General features: G+C 39.0%; 1 protein-coding gene across 1 annotated transcript in view; it reads left to right on the forward strand.

Annotated features, from left to right (window-relative positions):
* LOC103607181 (unconventional myosin-Ib-like) overlaps positions 1 to 16,463 on the forward strand; it is a gene marked incomplete at its 3' end in the record, with an annotated part of 86,668 nt that overhangs the window by 54,399 nt on the left and 15,806 nt on the right. The window contains exon 4 of the mRNA XM_008591719.1: positions 8,793 to 8,887. Coding sequence (XP_008589941.1) covers positions 8,793 to 8,887 — 95 coding nt within the window. The remainder of the gene's footprint in view (positions 1 to 8,792; positions 8,888 to 16,463) is intronic.

Raw genomic sequence — 16,463 nt, forward strand, 5'->3', positions numbered from 1 at the left:
GGTGTTGCTCCCGCGCCTCGCTCAGCCAGTGAGCGGGAACCGGTCCACATGTGGGATCCGAACCCTCGGGCGGGAGTGCCCGCGCTTCCCAAGCGGCGCACTATCCAGTGCGCCACCGGGCCGGCCCCCTTTGTCCATTTTTTTAAGAAACCAAAATAGTATGTACTTGGGGTTCCAGTTCACATGCCATCTGTACCCATGCCTTCCGTGATAACTGCAGCCAGATTGCTCTGCATTTCTACGGTACATGGTGCCACGCAACATCCCCAGCCAGTGCTTTCTTCTGAGGATGGCTACCCTGCGTCCTGCCCTTCTGCCAGCACAAAGCTGTGACATCCGCATCATTGCATCCTGTGTACTTGCAGGCGCCAGGGGCTGTCAGAGTTAGATGATTCAGAGTGGCTTACATTTGAATGTGTTAAACATGAAAAGTTCACTTTACTGAACAGTCTGTTTGGGATGTGGGTTTGGAGTACCTCAGATCAGAATGTGTACTTCAAAGTTTGACATAGAAAAAGACACACAGGTGGCATTTGAGGTGGTGCTTTTTTAGGTTTTAAATCAGTAGGGAACATCTTTCTGTGAAAAATCGGTTAGCATTTTGAGAACTTGAAATCATTCTTTTTACTTCAAGGAGTAAAACATCAAGTTCAGTATTAAGTCCTAAGGGTGATTAGGAAGGTCTTTGGAGTAGCTTTGCTTGATAAAAGTGTTTTCAGAATTTAGTTGCCTGTAATAAGTCATAAAAATTGACTATAGCATTAAGTGAAATAAACTATTTTGCCAAACAGGTTTTGTTGGTAATTTGTTTAAATGTATTTACCTTGAGTGGGAAAGGCTATTCTTGTAGACTATAACTTTGTAATTCTTTTAATGAGAGTTGGGTAATAAAAGATGATTATTGGAATTCTTTTGTTAAAAGAGATACTAAAAATACTTTAATGGCTTATGGAATTTGAGTTAAGAGCCCCAGTTGTCTATTTGTTCTTCTCCTCAAATCAGGTGTGTTTTGTTAATTTCTGGACAGGGGAAATAACATAATTTCCTCCTTGCTCTCTGCTTCCTCCCAGCCTCTGTCCTTGCATGTGCCTTGGGGTTCAGATTTTGCAGTTTTCCATGACCTATTGTCTGAGTAAATGTCATTTTTCCATTTTCTGAAAGTATTTAAGAATTTGCTGACATGTTTATTACCTTCTCCCACCACCCTTTTTGGGGAGACTTACGTGTTTTTCTTGTTAGATGTTAAGCTTCTAGAGGATGAACTCTTAGTCATGGTCGCCAGAGCACTCCTGGTGATTACAATGCCTCTTCCCTCATAGGCATCTGTGAACTGCCCTGGGAACCCTCCCTTGTGGCAGACCTCCCCCCTGCCTCCACATGCTCTTCTATTTTAGTTATTTGAGCCAAGGCAGTAGAAGGCATTCACCCTTCATTAATTTGTGAGATAAGGCCCTGCAGTAGCAAAGCCTGATAAAGAAGTGGAATTAGCCTCTTTGGTTTTGACCCCTTGCCAAGCACAAGCAGGATGCTGCCCCGGTGGAGGACTTTCCCCCATGGCGGTTTGTTTCATGCTAGGGCATTTCTGGGTACTGTTTTCTTTGAAGCAGTAGAAGTATTCAGAAGGAAGTCCTCAGCAGCACAAAGGATTACCACTCAATTCCAAAGGGCAGCTTCCAGGGCTTCTGAAGGCAGATGTTTCCTCCTCACTGCTTTCATATCCTAAGTCCAGTCCTTTTCCTGCCTGGGATGATTTAGTCTCTCAAAACCTCTTATCTACCTCCTAATGCATGTCTCCAATACCTGGCTTTGCAGTCCACCTTTGAAAGAGAGTCACCCCATGGCCCATTCCACCCTCATATCAGTCCAGTAGAAGGAAAGGTGCTTATTCTGTTTAGTGACTCCTAGCAAGCCAGCTCTGGACTAGGCAAGCCTGAGGGTCTCCATTATGATTTTGATAGTGATCAGGCCCATGAGGTCAAAAGAATTTGAGTGTGCCCCTAAGCTTCTTCATCACAAGGGTGTTACAAAAAAGATTTCTAAAATCTCAAAAGAAGACTACCCCTTGACTGTTCCTTGCTGTTTCTTTTGGATTATTTTTTATAACTAGCAACTGGACTTTTGAAATAAAGAGCTTTGCTTATTATTTCTAATGCTGAAGTAGAAGAGTTTCTTGTCTGATTATGCAGAGATTTCTATCATTCCTTAAAACATTAACACATGAACCATTTTAATATACATGAAACATTCAAATGCTGTGGTTTTGCCCCCATAGTGGTTACATTGGACTGTCACGATGAGAATATATTTTTTAGTGACCCATTAAAAAATAATGGGAGACCTTGTATACATTTAGGCAGTCTGCAGAATTTTACAAAAACACTGTGGGGTCTGTTTTTGAAAACCAGTATGCTTTTAAAGGAAGAAAGAACTTTTTATGCCTATTTGTCATGTCCTATTTTAAAATCTGACTTTTGAGCTTTACTTGATGCTTTGCTGTTGTCATTCTAGAACAGATGTCATCTTAAAATGATTCAACCCAATGGTATTATTTCTATTTTGCAACCAATAGAAAAGACGTTTCCAGCTATCTAGCCAGAAGAAAGCAACATGGCTATTTATGTTTAGGATATAAGAATGTATTTGAACTTAGAAAACTAAATGTTGATAAAACATTCTTAGAAAAATGATTGTAGCTCATTTTAAAGGTAAATCTTACCTGCACTCTGGATGTGAATGGCATTCATTTTTCTTATATTGGGTGGGTTTGGGTTAGACTGTATAAAAAGAAAAGTACAGTACCTGGGTTTTTTTTTTTTTTTTAAAAAGATGACCGGTAAGGGGATCTCAACCCTTGGCTTGGTGTTGTCAGCACCACGCTCAGCCAGTGAGCAAACCGGCCATCCCTATATAGGATCCGAACCCGTGGCCTTGGTGTTATCAGCACCGCACTCTACCGAGTGAGCCACGGGCCAGCCTCTGGGTTTTTTTTTAAAACTAGTTTTTGCATGGTATAACTTTTCCATCTTATTTCCTTTCAACCTGTCTATGACTTTATATTTTAAATTCCTGTAGGAAGCATATAGTTGAATCTTGCTTTATATCCCTTCTAACACTCCTTGCTTTTTAATTGGAGGATTTGTCCATTAACATTTAATGTAATTATTGATATAGTTGGATTTAGTTTGCCATATAGTTACTTATTTTCTGTTTGCCTCCTATGTTTTTTTTCTTCTTTTCCTGCCTTCTTTGGATTATTTGAATTTTAAAAAATTTTTTGTAATTTTACTTAATTTTTTTAGTTATTTTGGCCATAGCTCTTTGTGTTATTATGTCAGTGGTTGCTCTAGGGATTGTAATATATATCCTGAACTTTCTAGAAACCATATAGAGTTAATATTATACCACTTTATGTAAAATGTAGAAATCTTGCAACTGTTTAGGTGCATTTACCATCCATCTTCTCCTCCCCCCTCATTCCATCCTTTATGTTTATTTTCATATTCTTTCTTTTGTACTTCATAATATATATTTTGTCCATTACTATTTATTTTGAAGAAAGGCTTACTTTTCTTCGCTATCTTCTCTGGCTCTGAAGTTTGGGTTGTAAGGAATGCTTACTCATGTTGTGGCTATGAGGGGATAACTATATTATGTAAATAAGTTAATTTTCCATGCTTGTACTGGCATAGGACAAGAATGCGGTAAAGTTTTCCAGGGTAAACGTACAAATAATTATAAAGACTTATTTTCCTTGAAGTTTTCCCTTAAGATGTGATAAGATGAATGTCAGGTGGAAGGGCATAACACTAATTTAACAAGGTGATTGATATTTTCTAAGTGAGCAAATGTTTCTGAGTTAAGAATATGAGACAATTATAGATGTAAAGATATCTACAGTAATATTTTACAAGGAAGGGCAACATGGTGCCTCTCCTTAAAAACCAAAGTAAAAAACCCTCAAGGTTACCATGCAAAACACACCACACAGAATTCCCTTTCTCCTTTTCCTTGTCTTCCATGACCTTCTTGTGGACTACCTCAGCCCTTGATCAGGTTTCATATGAAGTTAAAACTGGTGAAACACATGGAGGTTAGGCAGTTTTTAAAAATACTTTTTTGGTTACTTGGTTTAGAAACATCCTGTTTTTAAGGCTGAACCAGAGCTAGAAAGGAAAAGTAGTAGTTGAGGCTTGTAGATCTCAATCGTAGATGAGCCATTTTAAAAGGGTTGAATTCAGGAGGGGACTTTTGCTAGTGTGATTCAAAAGTACTCTAGGATTCAGGATTGAATAAAAGGGAAGGCCTTTTGAGAACTTTTGAAGAAAAAGACTTGAAATAAGGTAGAAACAGTTACCTAAATTCAGGAGAGTTTTCTGAGACAAATTTTGTTCCGTTGAACACTTTGGCCAACATGTTCAACACATTGAGAACCAAGTAAAGGTCCCCGGAATGGATTTAGACTTACTTTGGAGAATAATTTCGCAGGTACCTCATTAGAGAAGAGCTGGAGGGGCTGAAACACGGGGGCATGTTTGGAAGAGCAAAGCTTTAGGTAGTGATGGTGATATGTTTGTGTGTCACAGACATCTTTTCTGCTTTGCTCCTGAGGTGAAGCAGACTTAGAAAGGAAATGGCAGGGTGGACAGCATGGCATGAAGTTTTGGTAAAAGAAGCCCTGACATTGCCGGTGAGGACCATGAAAATAGAACCACTGAGATTAACACTGGAACAGAAATGAGATGGGAGAGAAACATAAATACCAGCGAGACAGTTTTGAACATGCAACCCAATGTTCCACCCTGACACAAAATAACAGACGAGCCCCAAACCAAACTTCTACAACCTAAAAGTGATAGATAGATACAGTGTTTGGAAATGTGCAACAGACATCGTTAGTGCTGGAGAAAGTTTGCCCCTCAAAGAACAGCCGTGTGGCTGATCTGGAAATGAAGGGAGACTGCATTTAAACGTCAGGCTGTCCCTATTCATAGAGCTCAACTAGAGGACAGAAGAAATGGATAAAACCATGCTCTTGATGTGGTAGGGCAAAAACCATGCTTACCCCCTTACGTTATCGTCATTATGTTATAATGAACCATTCATTTCTGTGTGTGGTAAATAACAATGCTGACATGGTCACAAAATAATGCGAAGCACATGGGTCACAACTGTTTTTAACTAAAAACTTCTCTAAAGATTTATTTAGGTTCCTTAATTACAGAGTGGTTTGGAAGACTGGTATGTGGTTTCAGTTTATAGTTATAAATGTGGGCCTCGGTGATGGGTACGTGCTAATGTTGCCAGAGAAGAAGAGGAACAAAATTGGGACAAGGGCTTGTATTCGTTGGAACCTTACTTTTGCCACTTTTTTTTTTTTAAAGTGAAGTCAAGATCTGTGCTTATAAGAAAATAAGTATGATGACATTTATGCTGTACTTGAGATGGGTGTGTCAGTAGTACAAGCCAGTTTTCTGAGTGTTCACGTACTTTAATTGGTAAATATTCATGTCAGTTTGAAATCAGAGGCTCTCTAGAGTCCTGAAAGAATAAATATCCCTTTTGGCCTTTAACTTATTTATATTAAGATTATACTCTCCGTGGGATGAATCAGGCCCTGTCTTTGGGGACAGCAGTTTAGAAATATCTGGACAGACAAGGAAAAGGTAAGTGTTCAACTTAGGTGCTTTGATGTGAAATAAACCGATGACAGGGTCATTTGGTGATATCTGAAGCCTCATGTGTATGTATGCATATGTGTGTTTATGTGTCATATATTTGAAGTAATTTTGCATTATTTTGGATCTAGTAGTAGTGGGAATATAAAGCTAAAATGCAGTACTGGGGGCACAAGACAAAGGCTTATATAAACAATCCATAGAGAGTTCAGGGAATCAAAACTTCCTTTGTATTTGCTGTAATATATTCTCCTGTGTTTCTTGCCAATGATGATAATAAAAGTGGCATCTCTGAACTACTGTCTGGAGGTTGGAGGAGCTGGAGAGGAGGAAGGCTTGCAAGAAATCTCAGCAATGCTTTTCTTCCCTGCATGAAAGTGATAGAAGAAATGAATATCCTAATGTTTACCATTCCACATGGAGCTCACTCCAGTAGTGACTTTGCCACTGCTTGGAGAGAATCCACTCATTCATTCATTCATAACTTGGTATTGATTATATTTTCTGCTTATAGCTCTGTGGATGGCACAAAGATTAATTACATAGAAAGGCTCTGCCCTAGAGGAGCTTATACTCAGGTAGGGGATACGAAGATGTGTACATAACTAATTATAACACAGAATGATTTTCTGACATTTATTCAGGGCTTCAATAACTTTCCAAGTGCTTTTATACACTTTTATTTAATCTTCTGAAGTATGTGGCTATTATTTTTTTTTGGCTGCTGGCTGGTAGGAAGATTGAAACCCTTGACCTTGGTATGTGGCTATTTTGTAGATGAAGAAACCAAAGTTCAGCCAGGTGAATGACTTGCTGGAGGGCATGTAGGTGCTGAGATCTCTGGGGCCTAAGGAATCCAGTCCAGGATGTTTTCTTCCTGTGTATTCACTGTGTTTTCCACCGTCCCTGTTGTGCAGTAGTACAGAGAGGGGGGCACTTGCTTTCTGCTGGTAGAGAGGGCCAAGGCCACTGAGCAGCCCTGGAGCTTGGTTATACAGAGAATGGTGGAAAGGGCTTTGAGGTACAGAAAGAGATCAGTGTGTGCTACTGTTCTGATGAACAAGCTGGAAAAACCTGTTACTTAAAAAAGACCCTGGTGCCAGATATTTTCATTATTTTTTCTATCTGTGTTCTCCTTTTTCTTGTGTAAATGCATTCATTCAACTAATGCATTTAGAATATACTTATTACATGTGAGGGGAAAGATTCATTGATATCAGCTTTACAAAATAAGATTGGAGGTGGCTTTCCTTGAGGATGTCTGTAGTCCAGCCAGAAGATAAGATAATGAGAGGGGGAACAATGATCATTGTACTTCTGGGTTCAAGTTATGACTTTCCTGAGAAAGGAATCATGGGCTTCTTACGTCACCTCTCAGGAACATTTTTCTCTAAGGAGTCTAACATTCACTTTGGAGAGCTATATTGAGGAATAAATCTCATTATGAATATGAGGACACCTCATTCAGTAAATTGTCAATATTAGTGGCTTTTCATGCCTTCTGAAGAAAAGCTGAAGTCCTTGACTGGTATGCAAAGCCCTCTGTGGTCTGGTTGGCCAAATTTAAGCTCTTCCTGTATCCCAGTCCTTCACCAGTCTCCTGCCTTCAGGCTGGTCTCTCTTATGTGCACCTTCGTTACCCTGTGATCTATCCAGTACGTAGGGGTGCAGCATCCCAGTTGTCAAGAGAAGGGGTCAGTACTGGTTCCACTGTGTCACACTGACTGTGTGACCTGAGCAAGTTATGTCCTTGCTTTGTGCCAGTCTTGTGAGCTTTCAGATGATTTAGCATAAAGGGCCCAGTACATGGTAAATGTCATTATTATTAGTTCTAAGTACTCTGACCTTGCCACTCCCCTGTTTACAGTCCTGCAGCTCTAGAATTTAGAGTTCTCTAGTTTAGAGTCCTATCAGCTCTATTGTTCTTAATTTGGAATCTACCCATCTCTCTCTAGCTCATCTCTCATCCTCTCTTTCCCATGCTGTTCCTTGCAGAGACACGGAGCTGCTCATAACCCCTCACCTCTACCTCTGTGAGGTTTTGACCTTTGTTTTTGTCTAAAAGCCATTTGTCTTACTAATTCATTCTTCAGAACTGGTTTTTCCACCTCTTGAAGATTCTCTTATTCCAGTCTCCAACCCCTGTCTAGGTCTTATCTTGGTCAGCAGTGTTTTGCATATATCTTTATCGTTGGGCTTAATGTGTTGGGTTGCCATTTTCTATGTGTACTTTTCTTCCCTGCTTTTGACTGAGAACTCATGAAAGATGTGGCCTTGATTAATTATCTCTACATTCCCAACTTGTTCTTCACATATAGTAGACTTTCAATAAGTACTTGTCAATAAGTGAGTTAGAAGAGGAACCTTACCTATTATAAATACGTTATATTGTCGGAATTATTTTTCACTTAGCTAGAAGGGGCAAAATTTACCTCATTAGTAAATTTCGAGGAGGGGAAGGTCAACAGGAGGACTGGCCTGGCCCTACCAATAGGGGACCCTGTGTCATTATAAGGCAGGGTGAGATGTTGGGGGCCTGGGACTGGACAAGTACCATGGCAAACCCAATAGCACCATTTTGCCTCTGGTGGGTCTTCAGTCATTTGCTTATAAAGGCAGTAGTTCTGTATTTAGCTTAGTGATGGTAGCATCAGCTGTTTGGTATTGGATAGCATTTTTCTAATATGTGAAAAGATTTTTTTCTTCATTGCTTTGAAACTCCTGTGTATTGATAGGAGGAATTTCTTCATTATATTGAAACTCCAGTATACTGTTCTGAAAAATCTCAGCAGTGCCCAGTTGTGGACACGTGATATGACATTTTCTATTTGGTTCTCCGAATCACCTGGATTTTAATAGAAAGAGCCATAAGTATAGCATGTGGGTTAAATAAAGCATGTCTTTAGTGTACAGTAAGTCAGTGGCATTTTGGTTCATAGAGAATGCATGGGAAAAGGTAACATGGGCCACAAGGATGGATTTATTTATTTTAAGAATTTGAAGGAAATAAAATGTGATGCCTCAGTTTGCTTTCTAAAGCATCAGAGTAACCTTTAAAGAACCTGTGGTTACATCTGAGCTGAATTCTAAGGAAATTTTTTCTATTATGCCCTGCAGCTTTGCCCTGTCAGATGAAGCATACAGATCTCTACGAGATCAAGATAAAGACCAATGTATTCTCATTACTGGGGAGAGTGGAGCAGGAAAAACAGGTAAGGCTGCCACCAAACTACCTTACTTTCTCCTCTGTAGAATGTAAATTCCGCAAAGAATGATGATAGCAAAGAGGGCATTTGGGGCCACTTTGGGGGCTCCTTTACAGGAGGCGACTGATTAGGATCATGGAATGTTCTCTGGGAAGGACATGTCTCATCTGTTACTGAAGAAACAAGGTGCCTATCAAGGGAGTCTGACCCATTATGGGAGTTTAGTGCTAGATTCTAGACCTTTCTAGGGCAGTCTCTGGGTGCTTCAAGGTCATTTACCTTTCTTCCAAGACATCAAAGCCTGTGTGCCCCTGCAGAGTCAAACCATTTCCGTGAAGAATACCAATTTACTCAGACTTTCAGAGGCTGCAGCCAAACCCATTGTCTGCTAAAAAGTGCGGGAAAGCACCAGGAAAATGTTTGCATTTTACTCTGGAGTTTTCCTCTGAAGCCTAAAAAGTTGAGATTTTCATATGTAGTTTTTAGACACCTGACAACCTCCCCAGGAAACAAACCCCGAGATGGAGGGATTATGCTTTTTTTTTCTTGTGCTTTTAATATAAGCATTTCCTATGATTATGGTCTTGAGTGAGAACATAGCTTTACACATAGTGCCCAGCTACCTGGAAAAAATTCAAAAGAGCCACACTCCCTGAATCCAAACTTGGAAAGGTTAAAACCACTTTTGTTGGTGGGGTATTTTTGATGTCAGGGGAGGAGGATGGTAAGGGAGATGGTATTTCATAACGTTTCCTCTGTGAAATGCTTTTGTCTTGTAGATGAGAATCTGATTCTGTAACTGGTAATTTCTTTTAGTATGCAAAGGTGGGATTTTAAATGTTTCCACTTTGCATAGTTATTTAATTATTAGACTTACACATTTTGAGTCCCCATTCATCAAGAGAAGAAAATCCACCATAGGTCTTCATTCAGCCGACTGAATCCATTTTGGTCATAAGCTCTTACGAAGATTTGGGCCTTGAAAGCCTCGCTGTCTGCTTAGAAATGGCTGTGTGTCCCTACAGAGTCATTCTACTCTACTCCTTCCTCTACTTCCTTCAGGACTGCCACCTCCTCCCTCCTCCACTGCCATCCTGTTGGGTAATAAGCATAGCAGCTAACCTATGTTGACACTTAACCATGTGCTGGGTATTGTGCTTATTTAGCATCTTACATGTATGAGGTAAATATTTTTATGTATCCCCATCTTGATGATGAGGAAATTGAGACACAGAAAGGCTCAGCAATTTATGTAATCTTACACAGTGAATAAGTGGCAGAGTTGGGATTTCGAGTGTTGGTGGTATAGTTCTAGAGTCCCTGCTTTTATCCACTATACTAAGCTGCATCTCTTTACCTTGAACGTGGTTCTTTTTGAATGCCATGCTACCATTGCCGGTGTTGGTAAATCTCCTTCAGCTGGCCTCCTATGTCTTTTTCAGGGGTGGATTTTATTTTGTGTCTCTACTACCTAGTTTAATGTCTGGCACACAGTAGGCAATCACTGTATATTTGAGTGATTGAATAAATATTATCTTCCAATCCAAGGAGCCAGCCTCATATCTTTATTTAAGTAACTGACAAAAATACTGAACAGGAAATAGCTGAAGACTGATCTTCATGGAAATTGCCCAGTCTCATTTAAAATATAGTTCTAGCCTACTAAAAATTAATTGATTGTTTGGCTTAGTTCTGGGTATCTTTCTCTCTTTCTTTTTTTTTTTTTGCAGCTGGCTGGCACAGGGATCTGAACCCATGACTTTGATGTTATAAGGCTTATAAGGCTCTAACCAACTGAACTAACTGGCCAGCACCAAACTTTTAACCTTTTTTTTGTTAGCTGGCCAGTACAGGGATCGAACCCTGCCCTTGGTTGGGTATCTTTCTGTATCTTTCTATATTCTCTCCTTATGTAGTCTCTACTATTCTCTGATTATATTAATGATTTCTACCTTTATACTTCTAGCCAATAACTTTTTTTTTCCCCTGGAGGCTTGCTGTGACCAGCCAGTACCTCTTGTCTGATCTCCCAATACATCCAGTGTCTACCTGACATTACCACTGTTTCTCCTGTACAAACTAAGGATATACAGAACAGAACTCTTGATTTCTCGCTGTACCCTCCTGTAACCAAACCTCCTTATCTCAATAAGTGAAACCACCAGTCTACCTTCTTATCAAGCTAGGAATGTTTGTGTCATCCTTGATTTCTTCCTTTCCTGTATTTCCCACATCAAATCCATTTTTTAAACCTGTCAGTTCTATCTCTAGAATATATCTCATGCCAGGCTGTGTTTTCCTTTTCTTTGTGTCCATATGGAGACTAGTTCAAGCTACCAACCCTTATCTCCCACAAAGACTGTAGCAATGTCTAATGAGTCTCTCTCACTAATGAGGGAACCCTCTAGCCTGTTCCCAATCCCTTTTGACAGACACCAGTCTTTGGCTGTTCAGGTCTCCTTTTTACCTGTAGGAAATTTAACAGAACATGGGCATCTTGGGAGAATGCTTTTATATCTTCCTTGTCATGGACCGGTTCTTTCATGTGATGCAGAATTTAAGTCTTAGAAGCTGGGCAGCTTCTTGTTATCCCCAGGTTGACCAATGAACATTTTGACAAGTTAAAAACTTGATGCTGCCTCTCACGCCCACCCTCCAACAATTGACTGTATCTATAAGCCCACCCATTCACTTCCCGTGGGTTCCTTTATATTTTCACTTGGAAGAAGAGATGAAAATATTCCTAAGCCTCTTAAATTCTTTAGTTTTTTTAGGTACTCTTTTTCTTTACTGATGATTTATATATATATATATATATATATATATATATAATATCTTTTTTTTTTTTTTTTTCCTTTTCCTTTTCTTTTTCCCCTGAGGGTTTTCTGATTGTATCAATTTGTTCCTAAGTGAGTCATCAGAACTGGGTTGTGGTCATTGGTTTGGTTGGTCTTGGCCAGTCCTTCATCTCCTCTGGAACATGTGTTCCAAGAAGACAGCACATCCACTAATTAGCTTTGTCAGCATATGGCATCCTTCTCAGAGCGCTGTTAACTTTACTGCTTCCTCCTGAAACCGGAGTCCATCACCCGTGGGCTCCTGTGTCTTCCTTATTGAAAGACTGAGTGGGGGTTGCTGGTGCTGCTTCAGAGAGTTGGCATTTATTCTTTCTGAGAGAAAAAAGTAAATACCTCATTCCTCTGGTAGAACTCTAGTGACAGCATGGAGTTCATTCTTCTTTTTTGTAGTTTTCTCCTCTTGGTATTTTTCTTCTCAGTAACTTGTCCTGTTGGCTTCAGTGCCCCAATCACCAAATGAAATCCTTTTCTCCCTGTCATCTTTCCTGGATTTAGTCCTTCCTGGGATTCCTTTGCCGTCATAGTCTGTAGCATGGACAGCTGTTTCTCAGGGCTGTCACCTCTTCCTCTGGCAGTGCCATTCTGTTTATAGCACACAAGATTGGGTGCTGCTTCAAGCAGGAGGCTGGAGGAAGGTACCACAGACACTCTAGAGCAAAGGTGCTCAAATCCTGTGTGGTAAAGCACCAGGTGCACCCCTACCCCCAATCCGACTGACACTAGGAAAATAAAAGACACAAAATGTAAGCCCTAATTTTTTACTTTAAACAGACAAAACAAACTACCAAATTGCTACACATTTTAAAAAGCCTTCTCTCACATGTAGACCAGTAACATACAGTCAGTCCATGGACTGGCCGACTTTGAGTAGTGCTGGTCTGTGGATCATATGTATTTCGAGTGCTGCTTGCTAGAGATCACTCAAAGCATTTGTGTTGTTTCTGAGCTCCCGTGCTTCCTAGGTCTGGTGATGAACTGTAGTCTCAGATGCTTCAGCTGTCCATTATCACTAAAACTCCTGGTGCTGGGAGTAGATACTACTCTTGAGAGCTGCTGCTTTTAAATACCCGCTAAGCTACACTCTTTGGTGCTTCCTATCCATGAGCCCTTCTTTTCCCTTATAGCTCCCAACAGCATCTCCTGCCTTTCTGTCCCCCTGGAGAACATGCAGTGTTTTGCTGACTTATTCCGATCTTTTTCTAGTTTTCCTTCTTTTTGAAAGCAGGGATTCAAAAACTGCTTCAAATTTTGCTATGATTTTAATTGTCATTATGCTATATAATTGAGTAAAGACTAGAATTTTTGTATTGTTGGAAGTCTGTTTCATGGGGATTGCTTATGGGAAGATGAAATGATGAAAGGTAATGTAGAAATTGCAGCATGGTAGTATGCGGAATTTGGAGAAATTTGAGAGGGAATTTCATCTCAGTTTTAAGCAGAAGAGGGATTGCAGGCCATTTTTGAAATGTTGCATCATCTTTTTCTCTAAAATTGTTTTTGAGTATGTGTAGTTATTAAACATTCATGTTATAAAGAATAATTATGATTTGTAATAAGGGATACGCTAATACTGTTGACTTAATCATCACATATTGTACACAAATAATGATAGTCAACACTGTACCTCCCAAAATATGTAAAATCAAATATGTTTCAATAAAAAGTAAGTAAAAAATAAAAAAATAAGAAACAAAGAATAATTATGATTTGTAATAAGGGATATGCTAATACTGTTGACTTAATCATCACATATTGTACACAAATAATGATAGTCAACACTGTACCTCTCAAAATATGTAAAATCAAATATGTTTCAATAAAAAGTAAGTAAAAAATAAAAAAATAAGAATTTGTGTTAGTAAGTGAAAGAAGATAACTAACATTTATTGAGGGCCTGAAATGTGCTATGTGCTATATATTCTTTTCGTTAAGAATCTTTACTTAATAGTTTATATAGAACTACCATGCAGTATCAGAGGGCTTATTTTATAAGATGTAGTTAATTTAACTAGGTCATAAACCCTCCTTGGCAGATGATGATGTTATTGGTCGTAACCATCAGAGACACTCTTAAGTTGGAGGGTTATATAACGTGGGCACTTAGGGAGAGGTGTGAACTCTTCAATTCCTTTGGGGTGCTATTTAATTCATTACTGCTGTGCTAAATAAAAAACTCGTCATGTCTCATAAAAGTGCCCAAGTATTTCTAGGGAGTGCACTCACAATTCACTACCATGAATGCAAATAGCTTGTGGAAAACCATTCAAGGGCTGATGGGGGCAGGGAGGCAGAACAGGAGGGAACCATCAGAACTACATTTTTCCAGGGACATCAGAATGAATCTCTGGGCCTGAGAAGATGATCTTGAGACAAGAAAACATTATAAGTTGTTTGGTTTCTAATTTTACAGCTACATCAGTTACTAGGAGCTCTTGAGCTGTCTGCTAGAAGAGTTATGAAGTCTGCCTTGCTCATTACGACTTTTGGTTCTAAACCCCAGAAGACCTTATAGTACTTGTGCTTTTTTATCTGCCAAGGTTCTCCTACTCTGCCAGTGACAGAGATGCCACTGATTTACTGTAGCCTGGACATCGACGAGTGTCTCACACTGCTGCAAATGTCCACATTGAGGCAGAACAGCTAAGCAAACTCAAGTCCAAAATGCAGTGAGATTTTGTTTGTTTCCTTCCCATGTGAGAAAGGCCCCTCTTGATTCACATTTTGTGTGAATTATCAGAGGTTTTGTGGCTCTCTTTCAGAAGCAGGTGACAGAGTTGTATTTCATTTTTTAAAACTTTATTTATTTTTGGTGGCTGGCTGGTACAGAGATTGAATCCTGGACCTTGGTGTTATCATCACCATGCTCTGACCAGTTAAGCTAACTGGTCAGCCCTATGTAGTTATATTTCAATAAGAACATTGCCAGTTGTGACTCCTCCTGGAACAAAGGCTGCATCTGTCATTGGAAGACCCATGCTTTTTGTACTCTGATGTACAGTTCACTGCTGCTTGTTGGATCAGTTTGAATGTGCAGCATGGCAGACTCAAGACTGCTAAAAAGGGTGTTCCTCTAAGTTGCAGAGTGCTTGTTACATTGTACACATACATGGCCTCATTGATTTAGGCAGTTTTACTCTTTAGGTCTCTTAAGCACCAGACCTGTGTAGGCTCAGTCCCTAGAAAAACTTGGGTATTTTAACCAAGGAGATAAGTATAGAGGTGGATAAATACATCAGCATGTGGGAATAAATGTGTGGTGCTCTCTGTATGTCATATATGACATTGACCTATATGATCAACATGTGACACATATGATATTACATGTGTCTGTGAATGCATCTATAGATACCGATTACTCCTGGATAAATTATATTAGAAGCTCTGTGAAAAAAAGCTCAGAATAAGCTTCGCTTATACTCATACCTTTTTTTCCTGTCTCAGTGATTGAATCTATGTGGAGCCTGCTCAGTTAACATGCATAAGTTTTGACATCTTAGGAGTGAGATTCCCATACTTTTGTCCTCATGATTATAATGTCGTTCATTGAAATGCTTGTTTTTCCTCTCTTGTTTACCTACTGCTGTTGCACAATGCTTTCTTTCATTAAAAAATTATGTATGAATTCATATAATTCTATGATTATGTGATAATCACATAGTAATATGTAAGTTATTCATAACACAGTGCAACATGCCAGAGAATATAGAATTAAATTAGTTATTCTCTTACACCTCTGATAGGACTTTAAAATCTTTAGAATCATAAACTTTTTTCCATTCTTTGTAGAAACTAATTCTGACCTAGATATTCTGATCAAGAAGTATTTCACTACAGGCCATTTGGCCATTAGTGCAGACTATGTGTTAAACACTAGATGTTCTACCATTTTCTGGAGGGAAGAGATTTTGACCTTGAAGACTTCATATTTTGTTTGTCCAACTATTGATGAATTTTAAGATCCAAGTTTCATTCAAACATATATGTACATAAATTTACATAAGTAAAGTATCTATGAGTTAGAGAAAATGATGAACCAAGAATTGATTCTAAGCAATGCTGTTACATTTTGTTAATTTTAAATGCCAATATTCTTATATTTAAAAGTCAACGTAATTCAAAAATTAGACTTTGAAAGATGGAGGATGATATTCAATTCTTGATTCTCAGAAATATAGTATTTTTCATTTATAGAGGTTATTATATAAAGATTTGATTTGTATAAATGTATTAATATTTGAATACAGATCCAAATTTATTTGAACTTTAGCACTGAAGAGCCAAGAGGAAATGAAGTAGAAAGCCTCAAGAGATAATTACTATTTCCTGTTTCCGACATGGTGAAATGTTATGAAAACAGTCCTGTACACTTTGTTGGAGCTCGCAACTCATTATTACTGATTTACTCATTTCTGTAAAGTAGTGCCTATCTCATGAACTACTTGCATTAAAGATTAAGTATTATGTCAGAAGAAAAGTTTTAAGAGTTGTCGCTTTTTCAGACAGTGCAACTTTGGTGAAAATTAGTTCTAATCCTAGATTCTAAAAATGACATTAAAATGAGCCCAGTAATAGAGTTTTGGGAGATAGTTAAGAATCTGAACATAGAAACTTTTTTTTTTTTTTTTTGTCTTTTTGTCTTTTTTCCGTGTCCGGCAACGGATCGCAACCCTCAGTGTTGCCCCCGTACCGGACCGGGGACCGGCGACGGGATCGCAAGCCTCGGC

The sequence above is a fragment of the Galeopterus variegatus genome, unplaced genomic scaffold (assembly GCF_000696425.1).
Source record: "Galeopterus variegatus unplaced genomic scaffold, G_variegatus-3.0.2 Scaffold7216, whole genome shotgun sequence".
NCBI lineage: Eukaryota > Metazoa > Chordata > Mammalia > Dermoptera > Cynocephalidae > Galeopterus > Galeopterus variegatus.